At 35.6% G+C, this 19,562-nt stretch overlaps 1 protein-coding gene across 1 annotated transcript in view; it reads right to left on the bottom strand.

Moving 5' to 3' along the window:
• The window catches only part of Smp_045940 (putative procollagen-lysine,2-oxoglutarate 5-dioxygenase), a gene marked incomplete at both ends in the record, with an annotated part of 33,556 nt that overhangs the window by 10,839 nt on the left and 3,155 nt on the right, over nt 1-19,562 (bottom strand). Inside the window, 6 exons of the mRNA XM_018789572.1 lie at nt 1,934-2,098; nt 2,691-2,805; nt 6,029-6,165; nt 6,204-6,292; nt 16,372-16,530; nt 18,804-19,018. Of these exons, the coding sequence (XP_018655001.1) occupies nt 1,934-2,098; nt 2,691-2,805; nt 6,029-6,165; nt 6,204-6,292; nt 16,372-16,530; nt 18,804-19,018 (880 nt within the window). The remainder of the gene's footprint in view (nt 1-1,933; nt 2,099-2,690; nt 2,806-6,028; nt 6,166-6,203; nt 6,293-16,371; nt 16,531-18,803; nt 19,019-19,562) is intronic.

Genomic DNA, 19,562 nt, shown 5'->3' with positions numbered 1-19,562 from the left:
TGTCCCAAGTAGGCATTCAAATACCGCAATGCGGGAGCGTCATCAGCAGGCCAACATGCACTAAACCAATCGACCAGTGACAGACTCTGTACATGATTGCCGGCGAACTCGATGATGAATATCCCAAAAGGAGCCCCCCTCCCTGTTCTAGCATGGGTGATGCATTCTTTTCTTTCTCACAGGAGGGCACATCCTATGTACATAGTACACTGGCTACAGAATTCAAAACTGGAAACAATGAAGAAGTCGAAAAAGGAGCAATAGGCATGCATGGTCAAGCTCAAATGCTCAAACAAGTCACTCGAGACCGCTTCAATCAAAAAGGCTGACTCGATGGAAGTAAACTTGACGGCTTCGGCCGTACAGTGATTACAGGTTTTCCCTGGTGGTCTAGCTTCAATTGACTCACGCTTTCAACTGTGAAAATACTAAATCTCCACAAAACCCTTTCTGATTATAATCAGTTAATGGTCAATACTACATCATTTTTGTGATTTATATAGACGATTTTCGATATAAGTTAATCAAATATACTCTAACGTTCCATAATATTTGTTGTTACAAATATAACACAATTAAAAGCCCTTACTTTACACTAAAACATATGAAAGATTATTAATGTATACTTTTAGAAGCTAATGGTGCATATTTACAGTGAAATTTCCTGTAAATTATTAAGGTCATTTAGTTAGAAAAACGTTTTGCTTATATGATTTTCACATAAAAAACCAAACAATATATATATAATCTCGTTCAAACTAAAAATTTAACCAACAAACTGAACAAGAACTTACTAAAAATCTTATACTTTCATATTCTATGAGAGAAATTAATAATTAGTTTAAATTTGTTCAACATAATAATTATTTTACATTAAAATATACATATAGTTTGCATTAATAGAGTAACGGTTTCTTTCTTTTTCATTTAAACTTCCATATATTGTATGTTTTAGTTTACATGAAAGGAGATTTAAAAAACGCCTTTTCTTTCATTTATAAAATATTGTATTAAATTGTTGTTAGTTTTCTGTTTTACATATTTCCATTGAATTTAAATGTTTTAAAACAAGGCAAATATTAGTGAGTAGTTGCAATGAGTTACCGTGTAAGTTATCCCATATATACCATTAATTTTTTGACTATAAGATGCTTTGAATGTTGAAACCATTTCATTAATTACTTCTTTTCTACTCCTTATTGTTCTGTATATGTATTTTGCAAAAAATACAACAGGCATACATTACCGTTTGTGACAATGATCATATGCTCACTAGTGACTGGTTCCGTGAGATAATTTCTGGAGTTCTAGTGAGAAGTCGTGGCCAGTGGAGCTAATCCATGTCAGGTAGAGACAGGTATCTACATCAGTACAATGGAAGTTGGTCGCGCAATTTCGTGGATTCGTTGAGGTTAGACATTAACACCGCTGGATGCGGGCTCAGTGATCTATCGGTTAAGTGCACTGGCGCGAGATCGGTAGGTTCTGGGCTCGAATCCTGCGAGGCAGGACCGTGGACGCGCACTTCTGAGGAGTCCCACAATAGGACGAAACGGTTTTCCACGGTGGTCTAGTTCCAATTGACTCATGATCTTAACTATATAAAATTACTAAAATCTCCACAAAACCCTCTTCTGAATAAAAATAATCCACTTTTATTTTTTGTGATTAATGTATTGTATTTATATATACAACCTTATAACTTTATTAGAAATTATGAAGTGTATTGTAAAATTAACCTCGATTATAGTTCAATCTGGACGGGTGTTTTCGAATATCGTAGATATTTTTTTCGAAGTCACCACAAATCCATGAACTTATGCTCATAAATTTATGGAGATATCTGAAGTATAGTAATTACATCATGAATCCTAAGAGTATCATAAAAATTATTTATTTTATGATTATTCAATTATCAGAGCATAAAACTTACTCTTGACGTTGAGTCCAGAAATATCTTTGTATAATATAGTTGATCATCATCATCATCTTTAATGGGTTCGTGATTGACAATTTTAATTAAATTAGCTGTTGGTCCAATAAACCCGCCAGAGTTTAAATAACGTTTTTCACCAGGTTTTACTTCAGGATATGAGCTCTATAAGAAGAACAAGAAAAAGATATGGAAAAGATCACTAACATACAAACTTATTATCTTTGTAAGCTAAGTTAGTGAAAAATCAATTGAAAGACCACTGAATTAGCAACAACAGATCAGAATGGTAAGTATACTGTAAGATTGTATAATGGTGACTTTAATGTATAAGTTTCATGCTTTTTTTAATCATGGTTTAATTATAACATAAATTATTATTAATTATAATATGAAGTGAAATTATCGTTAAGAAGCAATAGTGATTTCAATTACGTTTAGAAGAATATAGTACCAAGAGGGATATATCAGATGTTATACATATATCCAAATAAATACTAAAAGTTAACCAAGCATACAAAACGTGAACTTCACAAAAACTCCATACATGAACAAAAAGTTGCATGATAATAAGCTAGTATGTGGTTGAGCCAAAAAACATGTAGACAGATATTATATTATTATTTTAAGAAACGCTTACATTATACTTATAAGGAATATATTTTGAAAATGATCAAAAAATCTGAAAACAATGATAAAACCACCACACGTGATAAGAAGAGTTAATATTACTACGTAGCTATACTGCCTAATTTACCTGTAAGCTTGGTTGTGGCCAACAAAATTCCTCCGCAGAAAATATAACTTTGGATTTAAACTTTTCATATTCCTCAAGTAACTTAGCCACATTTTGCATGAAAACAACGTCATAACTGTAAGAAAAATTAAAGTATTTAATGTATTTCAGATTATAAAATACTTAATTGACAAATGTGATGATTAATAAAAGTTATGGATTAGTTTGCCTACGTAAAGCAATCCAATAAAACACTAGTTTTAGAATTTTGATATGTAGATGTTAGTTGTATGTGGTTTTTAGAACCTAATGCTAGAAAAAACATAAAACCATGAGAACATTTTGATCCAAATATTGCATTGATTGTTGATTTCGTTAGATCCTTCTGGAGCTACTCTGAAGCAGTTGCTGGTTAAAAAATCGATAGATAACGAAGATTAAAGACCTGACTTCCTAAAGAGGAAACCAGCCACAAAAACGGCCAACCAGAAAAAAGAATAAAGCTTTATTTGGACGTTGAAGAATATTAATATAGAAGAGTTATGATGCCTCATGATGAAGGCCGAAGTTCTTCTGAAGACACGAGTCAGATACCTCTTTTGATAACCAGGGTAACAATAAATACAGAAACTAAGATTTTCATTCAAATAATGGTGGAAATAAGTATATACCACCTGACCGTGTTTATAATAAGTAAGACTCATTGGACAAAATTTGAGCAGAAAAAACTAACTTCAGAAGGCGTGTTGCTTTATTATTGCTATGAAATAAAATATGCCCCCTACGCACAAGGAGTTGCACTGACGACCTCCAAATAGGCGCAAAACTCCATCACTGAATACAAAATTCACAAATCCAGTATAATCAAATCACCCTTCTAAACAAAGTCGGAAGGAATTACAGTGAGTCCCATTAAGTGCTACGCACTCACCAACGATAGCAGTGAGAGGTTCGAGTCCATCATACAGAAACGTCAAAAGAAGCACTTGATCGTCCTGACGGAGGTCTGAATCCCATAGTTGTGATGAACAACAATTGATATAAATAGATCATGGGGTGGTGTAGATCTGGAGAAAAGAGAGAGCATTGCATGGTTTGACTGATCTGTGTGCTTTCAAAATCAAAAGAATCTCATAGCCAGCGGAATGTTCCCTTGCAAACCCACGCACAAAGTGTTGTGAGTTTATGCCCGGCTTTTTATTGCGTGATTCACTACCAATCGAAATAAGACTTATCCAAACTTAACACTGTGCCAAACCAACGACGCTCGACCGGTATGAGCAGCCTAGTGTCCTTATTGGTCCTCTATCCGCCTAGCCCTTCCAGTTGATTCCAGAACACCAATAACCGCTTCTGTTATGCGAATCATTTATTTCAGACATACTGGGTTTGTATATCAACCAAACAGACCGCAACGCACCATAAAATATGGAACGACATCTATGCACAATAAAGTTAAAAAGTGGCTGTGAACGTGGGAGACTGTAATCAATAAACTGGGCATAAATTAAGAACAGTGAATCGTATAATAATAATAATAATCTATAAGTCAAAATGAACCTTAAAATAATGTGAATATAGATACACGCAGTTTAATTACTGAATAGTTATACAATAAGAATATTTATAGAATATTAGTTCACTAATAGATCACAGAAGTTACCCGTACTTTAATCTTCATTAGGATATAACACAAAGCTATATGGATTTCACAAAACCATCCTACTGAAAACCAGATCGACCGCATCCACATCAATATGAAATCCAGAAGGTTCATGAAAGATGTGAAATCCATTAGGGGAGCAGATGTAGCTTCGGTTCGTGACCTAATGGTACCCAAGCTGAAATCGAGGCTAAGGAAGTATTAAAAAACGGGTCAAGACAGACTACGAAAGTTTATTACAGTCCTCCTTCAAGATGTCATCAGGCTCAGTGAGCTTAGCATAGCTCGTGGCAACAAGTTCCAAGTCTTAAAAGATCAAGCATAAGAAGAGGAATTCAATATACAGAGCATCTGAAAACAGATTAAAGAAGTAACAAGTTCAATTTGTCAGAAGGCGCTCTGCCATATGTAGCATAAGTAGAAAAAATGGACCTCTGTGAACAGTCTGAGCAAGATTCAAGATATTAAAACAAGAAAACACCAGTCAGAAATAGTCGAGCAAGTTAATAGGAAGTCGATGCACAAATGAGACCAACAGAAGAAAATAATTGAGTGAAGAGGAATATAGTAGTTGACATGAGGAAATACGTGACAAACCTGAAAATAACATTACACAAGGCGGCAACAGAAGGAAGCATGAAATAATGGTACGATACAGCGTAGATATAAAGATAACTGCAATGACGTACTTCATTTTCCTCAAAAATGTCTGGGAGGAAACTGAAAACAAGAATTAATTGTCAAGGTGCCGGATAAAGGAGATCTTAATAATCGTGCAAACCACAGAAAAGTCACACTACTTTCGATTCCACCTTAAGTTCTCTACTGCAGTAATGAGCCGAATGAAACATTCACCGAACCCCAAACATCCAGATCAACAATCTGGTTTTGTAAACATCAATACTAATCAGATCAAATCACAAAACTGCCAATTATTGTTAAACAGTCAGTTGAATGGAACCCGATATCTGACTCCAGTTATATCGTATGAATGTTATTGAAATATACATGTGGTCAATCCTCGTATACAATCATCGACTTAACTCGCGTTAGTGTACAACTAGATTAAATGAGTCAAATGTTATAATGGATTTCGAACACATCGTTGATTGAAAAAACAATCGGAGAAGCAAAGAGAAAAGGGCGAAGCAAAATGACGCGCGGTGGAGAAGACACGTAAGCCAACTCGATTTAATCAAGCGTTAATCAATATTTATAGCCAGATAAAAATAAACTACGGACATGTGATGAGTAGGGCAAGAAGTGCACATATCTACGCTCATATACAAGCAGCCAGGATAAATAAGCCCATAAGTGGCAAGATCAAGGCGTGGTTTAAAAACAATGAATGGATCAGCTTTTCCGGAAGCTAGAATAAACTATGTGGGTTTAACATAGTAGATGACGTTGCACTATCCGTATAGAGGTACAGAACAATAGGTAGTAAAAAGATCTCAGGACGAAGTAAATTGGGATTCACAGAAAGCGTCTTATGTTTCAGCATACATATCAGGATTAATTAAGAAATTCTTGTTGTCAATATTTCTGGACTACAGCTAGTGATTAGCAAAGCAATATTAAAACCAAACTGTCATTGTGATTAGCAGCGTCTAGCTTTGTCATTCACTCCTTATTATTTCGGATAAAAGCATGAATCATGACTATCCAATGAACGAAAACGTTTTGTTGCACTAACCTGTCAACAAACAGAATAAGTTGGTCTGGTTTGTAATCACCTTTAGCTAGTTCTTCTTTCAACAAATTGACTTTCTGTCCACCACCAGTTGACTTCGCAACATGCCCACCTTTCCAATGACTGCCTTCTCCAAGCACCTTTGAGTACAAGCATGTCGCCTCTTAAAATTACCTACCTTCACTTTAAATCCATTCAAGTTACATGACCTCAGGAATCTCTGTAGAGCATCGTTTTTCTCCGTTGCCACGGTTAGAACCAAGACATCTGTATGAAGTAATGTCAAATATTCTATTTAAATACCATTGCAAAGGCAAAATTTAGCGTAAAAAGCAAGTATCCATAAAACAATGACAAAGCTGCTAGCGAACGACATCTCAAAATAATTTTTGAAAAAGCACACAGTGTTTGATACAGTGAACTGAAAAACATAAACAAACCAGCCATTTTGACTCTGAACTTGAGTTGATTGTAGTACTCAAAGTCTAACGTTATCTAGATAACTAAATATAGAACTATTTATCCACGTCAAAAACAACCATCACGCATCAATTAATTGCACTACATGTACCGGCGCAAGTGGTGGTTATTTCATTCTCTTCTTGCACCTATTCTCACTGACACATTGATGTCATAACGTTATATTTCACCTATACAGTCATCAAAGTAACTATAGCATCTGGATACGACATTCAGATATTAACAGCGAGATGAAATTAAGACGTAAGGTCGGAGGTCATAACATTAACATCCAACACGAGTAGGCCCTCAAACATGGACATAGACCATTCTCAGGGTCATTTTCATGTAAACTACTTGATTAAATACTGATGTGAGCATTCAAAATCAGTGCTGATGTTTTTAAGCTCCATGAAAATAACTAACTAAAGGCGGCTTGACAAACATAAGCACCAAACCACTATGTAAAGCCAGGGAAATATCATTGGGGTTTAGACAAACCATCCAGCAGTCGGATCTCTGAATACCGAACAGCTCATCGATCATTATCAAGACCATGGACAACCAACGCGCATCATTTAATCGCATGCCATGGACTGTACCATTGTGTAGTGGTCCTTCTCTGTCCTTCGTACCTATCATTATTATTATTATTCACAAACATCTTATGGGTACATAAGTGCTGTGAAGAAACCATTTCGGGTTTCTTCAGAATTGCAATAATACACAATTTTCAATAATGTTAGCATTACATTTGCCATGTTTGAGAAAGGAAGGAAAAATAAAATAATAGAATAGTATTAATAAATCATGTTCTGCGTAATTGGCGAGAATTTTGAATAGATTTTGAAGGAGGAAAGGAAGAAACTAAGGAAATAGAAATAAATATATATAGTATATTTCTGTAATAACGTCCTTTGTGTTGTACGGTTATCAAGGCATCCATATTGCCTGGATACGACGGAAGTACAACTCACATTACGTACTACCCGTAAGGTATGACTTCGACGTTAGCTGTTTGGTCGCATCACTCTCGTCTAGCTCGAGTGTGCCCCAACCATTCAATACAGATCATCTACGTCGGTTACCTATGGTCGCATGACTTGAATTACAAGGCTTAAACTACGATTATTAACTATTTTGAAGCTGAGGCATTTTCCTATCTTTACTTGACATTGAATCTGTCTTTTATCCTTACTATGACCGCTTCACTACTTGTTCTCCATCTTTAACAGATCGTTAGATATACAGGTATCAACTTTGTCCGGCTCACTATTAACAGCATATCTTCAATGAAGAGGCCGAACAGGAATCTGTAAAAGCCGGATTTCGGTGAAGTTAAACTTCAGTATGCTTCCCCGCCCCTACTGAATTATGATAAAAAAGTTAAAAATTTTAAAATCTCTGTATACATTAGAAGGTTTATCAGGATATTATAATGACTGACGGGACAATTGATAATAATACCGAAAATAATGTTTGAATAAAGTCTGCTGTTCGGTAGGTTGCTCATAGTCTGAACGCTAACACTGAGAAAATCTTAACTACTCAGAAAATACACCTTATAGATGTAATTTTCTTCTAATTTACGTTTTGCTTATTTCTGTTTGGAGCCGTTACTAACTCTTCGTTATCTTTATGTCCTAGAAAACTAGCTGCATTATGTCAAACTCCATCCATGACTTGTCAGACTGTCTTAGGAAAGAAGGAGTCTGAAATCTGGCTTTCTTAGTTGCAAATGGTGTGGAAGGTGGCTGCGTTTATAAATTGGGCAATCATGTTTTTCCTACACGTATGAATTGGTGTAAGTGAAGGTACTAGAGGATTTATTCAGGATGCTAATGTATGATTTCGACTACTGTGTCTGTAGACATTTTTAGCGATAGTAGATTCTGAAATAAGATCATACGTGAATTAAGGATTTTGTAAAGAGATATGGCTTCACCTGTATAAATAGACAGTACCTTACCATCAAGCGAGAAATAAATACTCCCTAAATCGTCACGAAAACATGGGAAGCTCATAGTCTTGAAGCTGCAATGCGAATCCTGAAGGTTCTATCACTTCGGTAAGTAAGCATAACATTGGCAAAGTGGTGATTGTAATATGTGACTTACAGCTCTTACATGAAGGGGACAAAATCGTTGTCAGAGAGTCTTGTGTTAGCTAGCACTTAAGACTCCACCCATAAGTATCACTTGTATCATAAGTGAATCCATCTAAAGAGTGAATTATACTATATCATCCATAAAGTCGCACCTCTTGATTTTTTTCATCTAATGTTAACTGCTGTGTTCAAAATCATCTGAAATTCACCTAGTGTAATGAGAATTACTGAATAAGATCCCTAACTATCATTTATTAGTGCCGAACCCAGATATCGTTAAATCCCACTAGTAGGTTCAGATGATGCTGGTTCGAGAAGTGATAGCTAATTTCTATCTTGAATTCATTTGTGTATTGCGTAAAACTGTTCCTAAAAAAATAGGTAGTTCTGTGGTGTAGGCTACTTATATCGGCATATGTACTATATATCGTGAGTAAGGAATGGAATATCTGACAGCAGAAGATTGGGAAGATCGATAAGAGAAGAACAGAAATAGAAAGCAATTGGTGTGGAAATCCAGGAACAATGAGGCCTGAGACAAATAATGAATATTTTGCAAATAGAGTATCAGAATATGGTTTTTGTATTTTTTCAAGCAACTTTATAATTTGTGCTAAATACATAATCGGTTGTCCTCATCTGTGTTCTCATTCACAACAGTTCCATGGATGTTCTGTAATTTACGCAATACAACGGGTAATAATTCTTATACTTGTCACATTCTTTCACACTTATAAATGGACACTTGTGATAAGAAGTAACAGAAATGAAATCGATATTCTAACTAATAATCCCCAGGCCTGTTCAGTACTTACTCTAGTAGTTACGAATGAACCAGGAAGCTAGTCAGACCAAGTACAGTCGACACAAATGAAGATATAGCTTACCTGTAATCCCAGCTGGGGTGTAGTATTGAGAAAAGTGATCACCGTTACAAATATTACTGTTTTATGTCTTCCTCCATCTGTGAAAATACTCCATTTTCTCGTTCACTTTCGGAGGTTTGCATTGCTAGTTGCCAGATTCAACAGCTTCATACTCGACGTACTTCCTTGTATGACTTATACTTCCTCCTGACGCAGCTGTGTACCACTTTGTAGTGTGGAGTACCTCTTTTGAAGTGGTTAAGAGAATTTGACTGCCTTTGTTGTTTATGATGATAGGAGTGAAGCCAAAATATTTTGGAATTCCGTACTCCTGGTTTAAAATAATAATTACGTTAGTTTAGCCAACTAATCACACATCCAGTATGATTCCCCAACCTGCTATGCATTTGCAGTGGCGTGCTTCGGAAATCGTTCACCCTGATAGCCGTTATAATACCAATCTTAACGGTGTATAGAGTCAGAAGACAAAGGGAAGCAGCAACTACATTTTTATTGACAAATAACGATGACCAGAGAGCTCTGAGCACAATAGCAAATGTTAGCGAGCGAAACATACATAACACGTATTGGAGATGGCTGGTAAGTCAACTCACTTTTATCAAGCGTTAATTAATATTTATAATCAGACGAGAATAAATGACAGACATGTGATAAATAGGATAAGAAGGGTACACACATCTACGCCCATATAAAAATAGTCAAGATTAATAAGTAAATAATTGAAAATGAGAAAACATGACTCATAATGGACGGATAAATCGGCTTGTCCAGAAACTAAAGTAAGCTATGTAGGTGTAATATAGTACACGACGTTACACTACTCCCCACACATTCACATAGGAAATACAAAATTAGATGACATAGGGTAGCAGCATTCGAAGAATACTGGTTGAATGCTTCACACTGATATACAATGATTTGAAATTTAAAACAGGAATGTTCGTATCCCTTCTAAACACCTGATATATAGTCTCAGTATCTCGTGAAATCTATATAAGCACATTTGAGTTCCAGACCTTCAGTGAATTAGTTTTTTAAAGCATATAAATCCTCAGCTCTCATATGATGTGATAAGGTCCTCGACTTGAATCCGAAACATACTGATATTCTTTTCATCTCTTCTTGTCCTTCTTAACATATTTTATTCCTAAACATCCAAAGTCTACAACTAAAAACAAAATACCCTATGTTACACTTAAACAAATAAATTCTCAGATTTTTATTTTTTAATCTTCATAACATATATATAACATATAGAAATTTATATTTGATTATGCTTTGCAATTAATTGTGACTATCGTAGAATCATTCTAAATTATTATTTCACTAATGGTTATACCAATACCCGGTTTCACTCTGTATACTGTTACATAAATCTACACGTATTTACCCGAGTGCAGTAAAGGTTTATTATTATTGTTATTAATTATTTTTTCCTGATTTTTCTCATTTATTGTTATTATTATTCTTTTTTAAATTATTCGTTTATCTCAAAAGTCTAAAACTATTACACTATTATGATCATGATTGGACCCTTTCACTATGTGTTTATTTCTTTTCTCTCTCTTTTTTCCTTCTACATAAATATTATTCTTAAGATTACGAAGCTTTGGATTAAAATAATAACTTGTGTTACGCTGAATTCAACTTATCAGACCCGTTTTATCTTCACTATGCATATACACCTCATATATATTGATTATCTTTTGCACTTAATTGAGACTTTCATAGCATCACCCCAAACTATGACCGCACACACAAACAATTATTCGAACGTCATATCTTACCGCAATAATAAGTTATTTACTTATTAATTTATTCTGTCTTATTTTTATTACTCGTTTTGCTATACATACATAGTTGTTTATTCTTGTTCTGTGTCAAGCTATTTACGTAATCCGCGTCTCCTTTATTTCTATTTCCTTAGTTTCTTCCTTTCCTCCTTCAAAATCTATTCAAAATTCTCGCCAATTACGCAGAACATGATTTATTAATACTATTCTACTATTATTTTATTTTTCCTTCCTTTCTCAAACATGGCAAATGTAATGCTAACATTATTGAAAATTGTGTATTATTGCAATTCTGAAGAAACCCGAAATGGTTTCTTCACAGCACTTATGTACCCATAAGATGTTTGTGAATAATAATAATAAATGTAGTTTGGGAACTTAATGAAACTGGTTTCTATGTGTCTAGAAATATATCTCTATGTCACTTAGGTTATCATCATAACCAAGTGGAACATTGATAAGGCTCTTTCTAATGGTATCAATGATATGAATGTTTCCGAATGACTCTGACTTTTCACTAACTCAGCTTTCTTCTAGAATCAGTAGAAAAGTATACTCATTAACTTTCAACATGAAGTAGTGTAAACTTCGCAAATGATTGGTATATAGCTACGGCTTATTAGTTTAGGTGATTTTATCAGTCAATCTTGGCAGCCATATAAGGTTACTAGGCGAAAACACAAACCAGAAACTGTTACTCCAAATTTAGGAATAAGATTGTATTTATACATTGGAACCCTTATATAAATTCACTTGTAGCGGTAACTGAATTGTCAAAATAAATAGTCCCGTATGTCTTCAGCAATGACCTCCCTAGTTTTACTGGATATATTCCAGCTGAGGGCACTCAGTCACGCAACCAAACCAGATCGAGTGGGTACGCCGTACTACGCAACTCCTACAACCGTTAGCCAGCTTAGATCAAACGCTTCTCGAGATATCGACACCCTTCCGAATATAAACTCAAACCTCTTCACCCCTGACTGGGTTAGTATACTTCGATTATAAAGGTGCTATGTGTAAATGAGTTGTCAAACTCTGAATACCTGCGGTGTCTTAACACTATAATTTAGACACCCTCATCTTAGCTGGTATTGGTCTGGTTGATATACGTTTGACCTGAGTTAATACCTTTGTAGTATACCAACCCTAATATATTCTCGTATTTGGCTTTTGAACATCTTGAATGGGAGAAAACCTAGTTGAATATCCAGAATCGGTCTAAAAAATATATTAAGTTGACCAGGGTCACATATAGTGAGAGTTCGGAAATATTAACTTTTATTTAAAATTTAACTAACTACTTAGTATGAAAATTTTTTTAAGAAATATATCCTGTAGTGATACAGTAAATTATTAAAAGATTGCAAATAACCAACAATGTAAACTGCATGATAAAATAGATATATTTACACATTATCGAAGAAAGTTTGCACATTAATAAGAAAACAAACTAATACAATACGAGAAACAGGCATACACAATGATGTCCGGCCTGAATGACAATTAATCACTTAGGTCACTTAAGTCAGTTTCTTCATCAGAATGATGAGATGTTTTAGAACGATTATAGTTATTATTAGATTGGAAACGTTTTTTAGCTTCACCGATTTGTGTTTCTTCGACCTCTTCATCTTCTTCCTCGACTTCCGCTTCCTCGTCTGCTTCTTCTCCAGCCTCAGTGTTTTGACCATCGCTAATTCCATCCTCTGCCTCTTCTTCGTCGTCACTACCTAAAGCCGAGAAAATTTTCGTATACAGGGTTTTACTTCCACAAAAATGTGTCTTAAGAAAATAGTAACTTGAGAAATTTATCAGGTTAACTCGCTAATAGAAACGATAATTCATCTAGCTTTTCTTAGACAATAGATAAAGAAAATGGGCGAATGTTTTCTATTACACCCTGTAAACATCACTGCATAGAAAGACTACAAAATCAAGAGACTAGAGACGGTATTGGTTGTTTGTATGCAAAAACTAGCATATCTCTATTCTAACTGGACATATATTTCACAAACATCAACTACAATCGATGTAGCTTGATGCGTTTTTTAGTTGGCTGTAAAACTGGATGACTGCGTTGCGCGATTTTACGCGATTTCAAAAAACAAGATGCCGAAATATGAATTAATCGTCATAAGTAAATTATTTATGATTCCTATTACAAGATCGGTCACTTTTGAGTATGCTGAATTGATATAATAGTTGGTATGAGCAATTACCAAGGTTCATTTGAAGGAAATATTTATAACATCACATTAGTTTACAACTTTTCCAAAGAAAACATGATGCCGACATATCTCATTCTATAATTCTAGTAAAAGCTGAGCCCCATTTTGTGAATACAGTTTATGATTTACCTGATACTAGTCTTAATTAGCACCACTCACTCATTAGCTTACAGGTAATTAAAGAAATCATCTTATCGAATGGACATTATCTTCAAAAACTGATGAATTATTTAACAGATAATATCCGAGTTTTTATGTTGCATATACTACATATGGAGCCTAAACACATTCAGTCTAAAGAGGTCAGTTAGATGACTTAGATGGCAACTGAGAGTGGTAGAACTAAAGTACCCTAACGACCTACATAAATCTTAAAACTGACTACTAGACTCAAAGTAGCGTCTGAAATCAAGATTAGAAGTTAAAATAGGAGACCGTAGTTAGAGTTTACATCATGAATTGGGATTACCTATAATGCAAGGATGCTTTGTAGCCATATGGATGAGTGAATAACCCGTAAAAACAGGAAAAGAGTTATCTTAAATCCAACCAGATCGTCAATATACTTTAGTTCCATACTGGTGGCTTTTTGGAACAATAATGAAGTCAAAATTCTATCACTTGGATCTGTTTCCTAATTGCTTTTGATTAAGAAAGTAAATGAGTAAATGATTAGTGTGAAATTTTTAAAGGTTTGGTGTCTATCAAATTAACAAACAAATAAAACTAAAACAGTTTATAACAAATACGAATTCATTAATCTTTTAAAAAAGTAAGTGTGAGTGATATATTAGTGAAATGAACTTTGCCTTCAACTATTTTTGTAAGGATAGTAATAATAAATATTGGATTATTAGCTTTATGAACTAAACTAGTTGTCGTTGGTGGTATCAATTTACTATTATCACACATTTTATTAGTAGGTATGTTGCAAACAATGCACTGAACGGTGTTAAGGCTGAGACTAGTTACGAAACAATTTGTAAAACATATATAGCAAAGGAACTAGCAAACTGATGGGATATACAGACGCAATTGTTTGGAGAATCACAAAATTGCCAGAAAAATGAAGAACGCATGGAATTTCTCACAATATTGAAGAGTTCAAGTTAATACGATTTACAACTGAGTAATTCGTCGATTCAAAAAAATAATAAAGGACTAATAGATGTATACATAAAAGACAAAGGAATATGATAACAAATAGTCCGGACCATCTAAAATAAGGAGCGATTTCGAGTTATATCATTCATGGTCTCCAACCATTGATTAACGGGATATTTAGGATCCGAATAATGAAACATAGTTGTTTTCGTTGATATGGTCAATATCCGTTAAATAAATGGGTTTGGGCATCTTTAAGTACTTTTTTAACCATCTTTAAAGCCTATACTAGTTTGCCTCAGTGAGCTGCAGTAATATACTTCATTTGTGATCACGGCAAATATTAGTATGGTCAAAATGATTAATGTAATAAATAAAACAGAATCGAGGGAATTTTCAAATAGATTCCGTTTCATTTAATAGAACTGTATACAAATCAGTCAGTCAGTCAGCAACAACGTAGGACCAGGCACATATATGCATCGGTCCAAGTTGCCATACCTCGTTAGCACAACAAGATCAACACCGGATTCATAGAAATAATTTAGTGGTGGTAGTATATAAAGAAAGGTTGTATATAAGGATATAGTATAGGAGGGAAAAAAGTTATGAAGCAATTTTAATCTCAAGGTTTAAGGGAAGATAAAGAGTGTATACACCTACGCCATTGTGATCGATTCTGAGCCATGTCACACAGTCTCCAACCATTGGTTACGATAGTCACGCGGACCCCAACCAGGTAGTCTGCATCTACCAACATGGCTCAGGCTAGAAGTTAGTGACTTCAAGCACTGATGCCACGTTTTGGTTTGGCCGCCCCTAACTCTCTTCCAACCATCCCCTACACTAGTCAACATTGCGCGTCGTGGTAATCGGTGTTCAGGCATACGTAACACGTGGCCCAACCATCTCAGTTGATGAAGATTCATGACCTCATCAACTGATTTACCATCATTCCCTAATACCCTGAGTCTAACCTCACTATTACTTACCCGGTTATCCCAGCAGATGCGAGCAATATTTCTTAGGCATCTGTGGTCAAATACTAGTAACCTACGAGTATCTTCTACTCTTAATGGCCATGTTTCTCAGCCGTAAAGTAGAACAGAGCGAACTGCTGCGCAGTATACTCGTCCCTTAATTGATAGACCGATATCTCGTCTTCGCCATAGGTAACGTAAGTTGGCAAAAGCCAAACGAGCTTTTTGAATCCGTGCTGAGATTTCGTCAGACACCAACCCATTAGGGCTGATCAGACTTCCAAGATAAGTGAAGTTGTCGATGCGTTCAACTACTTCACTCTCTATCGTTAGTTCAGGTGTTGACGCAGGCCAGTCCTGGAGTAACAATTTGCATTTGGATGGGGAGAAACGCATCCCAAACATCCTGGCATTATTACTCAGTTCTAATAGACTGTATACAAATATCGATGCACAAATCATCACTAAGGTAAATTACTTTTTAATTCATAGGTATATACTATTTTGGTGATTGAGAGGAAAGTGAAACTTTACTCATGCTTGACAGTGGTTAATAATTTTCACAGAAATTTGTCCAATTACAATAGATAGTTCAGTGTATAATACTGAAAATTTGCGAGTATATATGATACACTAGAAAAACTTGAAATTACCGTTATAATTAGTCTTACGATTGGCCTCTCTTCCAATGTTCATTGTTTCTTCATCAGCATCATTTTCGTCACCATCTGCATTTTCTTCATCATCTTCGTCACCTTCAACATCATGTTCAAGCATATATAAACGGTCAGTTTGAGCCTTCAATTCTTCATCTGTGAAATCTCGATGATGAACAATCAAACGAGTTTTGGGGGCTTGTAGAGCGCCAACATTAGTACCAGACTGGTTTAATTTACGTCGTTTACTGAGACGGACTCTGGTCTCTAATTCGTTATAGTAAACTCCTGTAAAGAAGTCAAGAAAGCGAATATCAGTATACGCGTTTTCCTAGGTTCTAATAGGTTCAATGACAATACATTTACCAGAACAAAAATAAATTAATAATCCCTAAGTAGTATGTATCTCAAAGCGGTGGATTAGTTGACAAATAATTATGTCATAGTCTATCTACTATATTTTTAACAAGCCAATCTCATAATTAGCTTTCTTATACAATTTGTGATATTAAAGAACTAAACAAAAATGTACTTGGTTACTGAGTTGTATTCATGTAAATCTTGACACTCTAACCCAGCCAAACAAAGTAGATCACAACACTCTATGAGTCTAAGTCACTTTCCAAAAACGATAAAACTTATTAACCGAATTTGTCAAACAATACACAAATGAATTCAGTAACGTGTGAAAAGTTGAAACTAGATTTAACAAATTTAAAAGAGAATACTGTTCGACATGACAGAGGATGCTCATAGACCAAAATATGCCACCTTGATATATGGATATGTATTCATCTACATAACTACGCACGTAACTGTTCTAAGGTTACTAACGTTCTCAAGGCCAGGTAAAAGAGGAAGGTTGGGTTTGAATTCAGCAACCCCTTTCCATAGAAAACAATACTTCTAAAAAACACTAACCAGAATAAAAAAATTAAATTCTGTCCTGTGAGTAGACGGATATTGATTCAGAAGAATCGTGGCACCTCATTCTGAAGGCCGAGATTCTTCGGAGTCATGAGACCGATTCCCCTTCTAACAACTAGAACAACAATTAATATCAGTACATCGAACGTTTGGACAATGCGAGAGACAAAGAGGACCAACCAAACGGCTACGAAAATGAGGAGATACAACTTCGTGGTGCTTGGAATAAGTAAGACACATTGGACCCAAGCTAGACAGAAAAGATTAGATCTGACAGAGATGCCGTTGAACTCTGGTCATGAAGAAGAAAATGCTACACACACACAAGCAGGCAGTTGCACTGATGCTATCCAAGGAAGCACGAAAAACACTTATAGGGTGGGAATCATATGGATCCAGGATCATCAAAGCACCCTTCAAAACAAAGAAGGAAGGGATCACAATGAATGTTATCCAGTGTTATACACACCAATGATAGCAATGCAAAAGATAAAGACCAGTTTCATGAGAGGATGCAATCGACTATAGAGAAGTGACCAGGAAACAACCTGACCATCCTGATGGGAGATCTTAAGGCCAAAATTGGAGTGGACAACACCGGATATGAAAATATCATGGGAGGACATGGACTGGGAAAGAGAAACGAAAATGGTGAGAGATTCGCAAACCTATATACATTCAACAAATCGATTATATGCGGCTCAATATTTCCACACAAACGCATACACAAAGCTATATGGATCTCACAGGACCACACCACGGAGAACCATATAGATCATATTTGTATCAATAAAAAGTTTAGAATGTCAACGGAAGACGTGAGAACCAGGAGAGGAGCTGAAATAGCTTCAGATCACCACCAACTGGTGGTTGCCAAGATGAAACTGAAGTTAGAGAAGTACTGGATAACCGGGGAAACGGCATTACAAAAGTTCAATACAGTTTTCCTTCCAGATACTAAAAAAACTCAACGAATCCACGATCACTCTCGACAACAGATTCCAAGTCTTACGAGATCTACTCACAGAAGGAGAAACTACTGTGGGAGACAAATGGAAAGGGATCAAAGAAGCATTAACTCCAACGTGTCAGGAGGTGCTGGGCTGCAAGAAGCATCATCATAAGGGATGAATCTCTATCGAAACCCTGGACAAGATTCAAGAAAGGAAGGAAAAGAAGACAGTAATTAAAAACAACCGAACAAGAGCAGAGAAAGGTACACTGTGGTGTAACTGAGAAGATTGTCATCATATGGAATTCACACGACGGAATACACTGAAAGGTCGTGGATGGACGACAGATCACAGATGCATTCCAAGTGAGGACCAGTGTCTGACAAGGTTGCTTACTCTGGCCTTTTCTCTTCCTTCTAGTGGTCGACTGGGTTATGTCAACCTCTGCATCTCAGGGGAAGTACGGAATATAATGGACAACTTGGACGCAACTAGACAATTCGGACTTCACAGATCACTAGCTCCTCTATCCCATACACATCAACAAATGCAGGTGAAAACAGCCAGTGTAGTAGCGGCCTCTGCAGCAATAGGTCACAACGTACACAAGGGAAGAAACACAATCTTATTCAGACAGTAACAAGAAAAAATACGACTGTCAAATTACATATGAAGTCATACCATCTTTACGAAAACAGAAAAAATAATTTTCTTCATAATTGGCCATAGTTTTATTTTTGACATTCCAATTGTACTCTCGTGTAAGTTCATATTCATAGGCAGCATCTTCAGTATATGGTGTTTGATTTTCAGCATCCAAACGACGTAATTGTTTAGTCTGTTCAGTTGGTAGGAAGTAAGCAACGAAATGGTCGCCAGATTCATCTACCATACCACTACAATTAACAAAAAATAATTGTGGAATGGTCAAGTGGATTATAAGTCAAGCTTACGTATAAATTTCAAACAAATCATCTATAACATCAACCACAACAGCCTAACAAATTTATTAACTGGGTCAATTATGATAAGCACATTGGGGATAAAAAAAATATTGTATGACTAACTAGATTTTGACTAAATAAAAAAATACGATAAGTGTATGTAAATAAAAACATGTTTACTTAAATACCTTTCATGCTCATAATGTTAGTTAATCATTTTCTATAAAATAAGCAATATTTGCTTTTGTTTATTTATTTAAACACAAACAATGGTACAAGGAGGCACCAAATAGACATGCACCACATAAATCATCCGATTTGCGTGAGGGCTGGGATATTGCCCGGTTGCCCAGACCGAAGCAGGTGGTTTTTTTAGGGGGCTACTTCACGAGACTTTGACGTGAAGGTCTAATCCATGAGGCAGTGGAGAATCGTGAGGAGATGCAGTCCCATGGTAGCCGGTGACCAACAATAGGTTCATACGCCATTCCTTCCA

Source organism: Schistosoma mansoni, chromosome W (genome assembly GCF_000237925.1).
Source record: "Schistosoma mansoni strain Puerto Rico chromosome W, complete genome".
NCBI classification, from domain to species: Eukaryota; Metazoa; Platyhelminthes; class Trematoda; order Strigeidida; family Schistosomatidae; genus Schistosoma; species Schistosoma mansoni.
This window is presented reverse-complemented; position numbering and strand designations above follow the sequence as displayed.